Source organism: Triticum aestivum, chromosome 5B, assembly GCF_018294505.1.
Source record: "Triticum aestivum cultivar Chinese Spring chromosome 5B, IWGSC CS RefSeq v2.1, whole genome shotgun sequence".
Lineage (NCBI taxonomy): Eukaryota > Viridiplantae > Streptophyta > Magnoliopsida > Poales > Poaceae > Triticum > Triticum aestivum.
This window is the reverse complement of record NC_057807.1, coordinates 363481631-363488392: the sequence shown is the minus strand read 5'-3', so window position 1 is coordinate 363488392 and position 6762 is coordinate 363481631. Positions and strand designations below refer to the sequence as shown.

At 49.4% G+C, this 6762-nt stretch overlaps 1 protein-coding gene across 1 annotated transcript; it reads left to right on the top strand.

Annotated features, from left to right (window-relative positions):
• Positions 1 to 2335: 2335 nt before the first annotated feature.
• LOC123116138 (uncharacterized) lies at positions 2336 to 3990 on the top strand. The gene is made up of 2 exons (XM_044537139.1): positions 2336 to 2442; positions 2593 to 3990. The coding sequence occupies exon 2, from the start codon at positions 2717 to 2719 to the stop codon at positions 3827 to 3829; it is 1113 nt and encodes a 370-aa protein (XP_044393074.1). The 5' UTR covers positions 2336 to 2442; positions 2593 to 2716; the 3' UTR covers positions 3830 to 3990.
• The last annotated feature ends 2772 nt before the right edge of the window (positions 3991 to 6762 follow it).

Sequence of the window (6762 nt, the reverse complement as noted above, 5' to 3'; positions counted from 1 at the left end):
AACTCGGGTAAAAAAAGAGAGTTGTCACCTGCTTATAAAACACACTAGGGGCAGTTGCCATGTGCGGTGCAAAAACACATGGCAACTAGCAGCTGGGGTGTGGGAGAGGAGACGGGCGTGTGGACGAGATGGCAAATGCCCACACACTAGCCCTTGTCCGTGACTGAAAACTGGTGTGTGGATGAACTGCTAAACGTCCACACACCGGCTCCTCCGTGTGGTAAAACGGATGTGTGGGCGAACTATGTCACACATCACACACACGCCTTGGCCTACGTGGCACAGAAAATCAGCCAGATTGTGTCAAGATTCGTGCATATAGTACTGGACGGTGATGAATGCGTGTGGTCGAGATGGTCAACGCCCACACGTGTGGGCGTTAACATTTCCGTAAAAAAATTAGCATCTAGGCTAAAATGCCTTCCGCCATTTTGAGCAATTGAAAAAGGAAAAGATAATGTAGGACTTGAAGAAAAAAAATGAAACAATGGTGTTTCGGCCAAATACTAGCAACCTTCACCTTTAGCCAAATAGCAAAAAGTTATTAGTGACGTTTCGTCATGTGGATGGAGAGAGAGGATATGTGGCGCTTTTGATTTGTCATGTGAATGTCCAGACTGCCGCAAAGTCCCACCGATTTACTTTCGACCTGCATGATTTCAGACACCTACACTAGCCTGCGGACAGATGCGAGACGGTATTGGATGACAAACACTACTCGGTTCGGACGCTTGCGGGCGATTTGAGGGTTGTGCTTAGAAGATGCCCTTAGTTGGATTAAACAGAAATTACTCTTAAATACTCCCACGATAGGGTTATTGCAGTCTCACTAGGTGGCATTCTTGCAACACATCCTACGAGAAATACCATCCAGCATACTAGTGAAGTCAACAGTTACTAAAATCAACCCAGATACTATAATCTAGTCTCTCAGTTCCCCAAAATGGGCTTGCCTCCTTACCTTGTCCCAATTCATGAGTCCACATGTTTGTGTCATTGTTACCACCTTTCTTCGTTGGAAGCGCGGATCCCAGTTTTGGCACAAATGCGAGTTCGTTGTCACGCTCAACAAGATCAACATGGATGGTCTCTGGCCAGTTGAAGAGTCTGGGGAGGAACACTTTGTCCTGCATCCATTTGATGTTGGTCCTCTTCATCATCGTCGTGAGTGTGCCGGTGAACAGGGCTCTTCCCTCGAGCCTCTCTCTCTTCTCCCACTCCATCGTACGTTTGTTGAGCTTGACGATGTCGACGGGTGTCCCACGGCGCCCAACGAGGGCGGCCATGAGCTCGCCACGGTCGGACTCGAAGAGATAGCTTTCGTGGCATTTAAAACCAAAGCCGTGGGGCTTTTCGAGGATCTCAAACCTTTGGTCTTGGCTACTCCCATTGTAGACAATCAGCCTCCCATCTTCTCCCATTACGTAGAGCAAGCCGTCGTGGAGGACTGGGTTGCAGTCTGGTGACGCTGTAAACGGTGCACGAACGAGATGGAAGTCGTCGATATCATGTTCCTCCCACTCGCCCCATCCGTCGTTGCTATCTTTGATAGCAAGCGAGACCGTGAGCCCGGTAATGGCTTCGACGCCACAGACCCTACCCACACCGTCGTACACCGCGAAATCGAAGCCTGGCCGAGCAGTCGGTGGGAGCTCGCACACGGCACCGGTCCCGAGCTCCGCACTGAGGACCATGAACTCCGAGCCCAGCATTAGGTGTAGCCCTTTGGCACAGTACATCTTGGCGCCAGGCGTGTCCAGCTTGGTGGCAATCTCGAAGTTCTTGTGGTAGTATGGACTGTAGTACCGGAAACTGGTGGTTCCAACGTTGGTGGCACTGAGGAGGAGGGGCGTGATCCATGCCGGGTAGAAGGGCGACAAGGTGCACGCATACTGCCATTGCCGGCACACCAGACCAAAGCTCGGATGGCTTGACCACTTGATCCGACTCAAAATCTGGGCGAGAACGTCCACCGGGAGAGAGGACCAGTCCCGTCCTTGCGCCGTCGCCATCTTCTTCTCGATTGCCTGGACGGGATCGAGCTCAGAGCAGACTTAGCACCGCGTATTATATATTTGTACGCTGCATTATCCTCTACTAGTTTCCTCTAGTTGGTGTACCCGTCGGACTCGGGTCCTCTAGTTTCCTCTAGTTGCAAGTCCAAGACCAAGTTTGCCCCGGATGCGGATGCCTGGCTGCCAGTTTGAACGCTGATCGGGCTGGGAGCAGCTTTCATGTCGTATGCGGCTCGGTCTGAGTTTGGAAAGATACACCAGATCGTGGTGTTCCCTATATAAGCAAACTAGAGGACAGCAGCACTCAACAAAAAAAAACCCTGCGAGGTACCTACGAACAGGGCCTGGCAGGGAAGCACGGCCGGGAGCGCAACAGAGCAAGCAGCGGCACCGGTAAACACGTGAAGTAGTACCCATATGTACCGAGGTACGGGATCTAGTTTAAGCGTCTTCTTTTTTATTCTCATTCTCATTAATAATGCTAAGTACTATGAGTTATTTCGAAAGAGTTGAGGATTTGATTAGTTCCTGTTCCACACCAACGTCAGTCTCCTAATGAACCTTCACATTCGTGCAGGCAAGAAAGAGGATATATTTCTAACACCTTTGTATCGCTCAGCCTTGTTGCTTTATCTATAATAATAAAGTGGAGTGAAAGCCAACTCATCGGATTAATCTCTACTAGATCGATCAAAGTGGACATGGTGATCAATCAAAGTGAAGATTCGTCTCTACTGGATCCAACATTATTCCCACTGTTACTTTTTGATTATGACTATTACGAGCCTGGAGGAGACAGTACGGATGATAGCATCGATGGTGACCTTGAGGATCAAGAAGATCATGACGGAAGTGATGAAAGTGAGAAGAGTGACAATGATGATGAGACCAGCGAAGCAAATGGCGCATTCTTCTTCTACAGTATAACCAAGAGACTCTTGCTACGCAAGAGAGTAGATCATCTGAAAGACCACCTCTACTGGACAACACCACAAGGCTGGATGCTCATGTCGCACCCAGATTCACATGACACCTTCTTGTGGAATCCATTCACGCATGAGAGGATTGGCCTACCCCCCGACGAAGATGATTTCCTTCCAAGTACCAGAATTAGGTGCTTGCTATCGCATAGGCCAACGGATCCAGACTGTGTGGTGGTGGTTGTGAATTGCAGAGATACCATACTTTGGTATTGCCATCCCGGAGCAAATCGGTGGTCTAGTCACATGTACGACTATACCGGAGGAAATCAGTGGTTTACCAATATGCAAGACGTGGTAGCGCATGACCAAATTCGTCGGGCCGCCGTTAGATCAATGTCGTCTCTCACAGCAGTTGGGGGGAAATTCTACGCACATATGTCTGACAGAGTTGTGAGACTCGAGTTCCTGCCAAACCCAACGTTTACTACAATCCCGGCCGAGGAAGCTTCAAATACAGGGTACAGCTACACATGTTCACACTCCAGCTTGCTAGAGTCTTGTGGTGAGTTGTTCAGCTTGATTATGAAGCATCCAACAGTTTGTGATCACAAGGTTGCCCAGATTGAAGTTCAGAAGTTGGACCTATCAACAAGAGCTTGGGTGAAAGTAGACAAGCTGGACGATAGGGTATTCTTCGTTGATTCCGGCTGCCTTGGCGCATCACTTGGTGCAAAAGAAGTCGGATTGAAGGGAAACTGCATCTATTTCGTGAGGCGCCAGGACAAGGCGTTGTATGTTTACGACATGGAACGAGGAACTACTGCGGTACATGATCCAGGGCTAGATTTACCGGATGACATGGCGCCTGAGATTGTAGTGCCTCCTTCTTGAATGTTTTGCTGTGTAATGCGCCTTTTCCCTAAGGGTTTCCTTTTGTGAGAGGAGATGATGACACTTTTGATTCGCTACATCCCTCTAAACACATCAATGGCTCAGATTAATTCATAACCCTTCGTAATAAAGGGCTGGATGGTCTGTTTTTTCAAAGTACGTCAAGGTGCTCGTATTCGCAAGAAGTAGTCTGTTTTGCGCATGCACGGCTCACCTGGGCCGGCCCATTTGTGGGTGCACCGCGTTCACTGGGAGAAAAATCACCAGAAAAAAGAAGGTAAACGTTTGGAGCCGGCAGACCAGCGAAAGCTTCAGCCGGTCCTATCCACGCGCGCACCCCCACTCGCGAGCAACCACATGGCACGGTGGACCCGAGTTGACTAGTCCTCCTGCGTTATCCCTTCTTCTCTCCCTCGCGGCTCGCTCTTATCCCCTTCTCTTGTATCTTTTTTCTTCGAGCTTGCGCGCCTTCTCCCGCACATCCTCCTCACCATGGCCAGCCTCTATTCTTCTTCCTCACATCCTCCTTCCACGTCATGGCCATGCGCCACCAACTCCCTCGCCCTCATGGCGCACTCCTAGGTCCAAACGGCGACGGCGGCGCTGTAATTTTTGCTGCAACTGGCAGCGGAAAAAGCTACCACCGGCTCCCGGATTTGCTACAACCTGGCGGCGGTGAAGTGCGGCGGCGACGACGGTGCTGTGTTTTTGCTGCAAACGGCAACAGGAAAGCTTCCACCGGCGACCAGATATGCTGCAACCCGGGGGGCGACGATGAAGTGTGGCTGGCGGCACCCATGAATGGCGAAAGGCTGCAATCGGGCGACAAATGCTACAACCATGAATGGCGAAAGCTGCAACTTGTTATGAGAAAAGTTTCGATGGCGAATGCCGATGCTAGGGCTGGCTACGGCCAACAGGGGCCACGGGAGTTGTGCTCTTCGACGACGAGGTTGCAACCATGAACGTCGGAGCTGCAACCGACATGAAAGAAAGCTTCAACCCCATTGGAAAAAGCTTCAATGGATGTGAAAAAAAAGCTCCAATAACAAAAAAGCTTCAAGCGGTGTGTGAAAAAGCTTCAACCAGCAAACGAGGGAGCTTCAAACCGTGAAAAAGTTTTCAACCGGAGTGAAAAAGCTTCAACCATGTGGATTTTTGCTACTACCGTCCACAATTTTTGCTACATCCATTTTTTCACGACGGCGAGATGCCGGTGGTGGGTTTATGTGAATTCCGGCGGCGAGATCCAGCACGGGGGCAGGGGTGGGATGCTGCAACCGGTCGCCGGCGAGCTGCAATGGGCTCGCGGCGAGCTGGAACCTCGACCGGTGAGGCGTGGCGGCGACTACGCGGGGGCTACAACCTAGTGCCGGATGTGTTGCAGCTGTGCCTCGTTTTTTGGACAGAACCGACGCCGGCTGGGAGCTTGATGGTCACCACGGCGAGCGCGGCGAGCGGGAATGGTGGCGCGGGGTGCCGAGAGGGCGTGGACGCGCTCGCTGCAGGGGAGAGAGAGACGCGGGGGGATTCTGATCTGTGCGGGGTGCGGGAGGAAGGAGAAGGAACAAATCCGACGGCCCACCTCGCTCAGATCGGACGGCTGCTAGCCGACCGGCCGAAAGTTTCGGCCGACGCAGAGCGCTGCCCAAAAAAGAAAGGCGATGGGAATCGAAGCTGCATCTTCAAGTCCATGTGCGTTCTATGCTAGGCAGTGTGACCACCGATCTTTTTTTTTGAGCATCAGTATAGACACAAGCGCTCATATACACGCGCATACACTCATTCATATGAACGCACACACGCACACCCTACCCCTATGAGCACCTCCGAGAGACTGAGCCGGCATTTCATCTTGAGATTTACGAAGCAACCGTAGGCGCCTCGTCGTCGACGGGAACGTCTCCTCCCACTGAAAGCGCATCGCCGGAAATCCTGAAATAAATCCAGGAATAATACGGGCACCAGAATTTGAACCCTGGTGGGTTGGGGATACCACTGTCCACCTAACCATCTCAACTACAGGTTGATTCGCGTGTGACCACTGATCTGTTGTGTTAAATTTCCAGCGCTAATCTTTAAGGAACTAAAGAGCGCGGCACTGAGAGAGAAATAGCAAGAGAAAATGGTGGTGATGAGTGCGTGCTGTGCTAGCCACTGTGACTACAATCTGCCGTGTTATATTTCCAGCGTGAAACATTATGAGACAAAATGTCGCGGCAAAATTTAAAACATGAGTTTGCAAAATTAAGATGAACCAAAGTGTGCAATAGATATCGAACCGAGGACATCGCACCAGCTAACCACGTCACTAGCCACTATACTAACTAAGATTTGGTGTTCAAACAGATAGCCAGTCTATATGAGCCATAAGCCGTGACATTATTTTTTAATTTCGGACCTCATTTTCTTATTGGAAAAATTAAATATTTTTAGAAACACCATCATTTAGAAATTTGTGATACTTTTAAAAGATCTAGAACAATTTGTGAAAAATGTGAACGTTTTTTGGGAATCATGAAAGAAACAAAATTGCAAATTATAACATTTTTTGAAATTGCGAACAGTTTTTCGAAAAAGGCGAACATTTACAATTTTGAGATTTTAAAAACTAAAACATTTTGTGAAAATGTGATTTTTGGGAATCTCAACCATTTGTTTTACAAAGGAAAAAACATTGAAAAGGAGAACATTTTCTGAGAAACAAGAACTAAACTGAAAACACGAACATTTTTCAAAATTACAAATGGTTCGAGACTTATCCTTCCGGCCTACCCGAACGTATCAGGTTGGACACGGTGTGTTTGGTTGCAAGCATGCAATGACACCAAATTTTGCGAGCGGCTGGGCATGTCCAAGGTTGTCCCCCACGTAAAATTTGAATAAATTGGGACACCGAACGCATGTTGCGTCACGTTCGGCCAGTGTTTTAG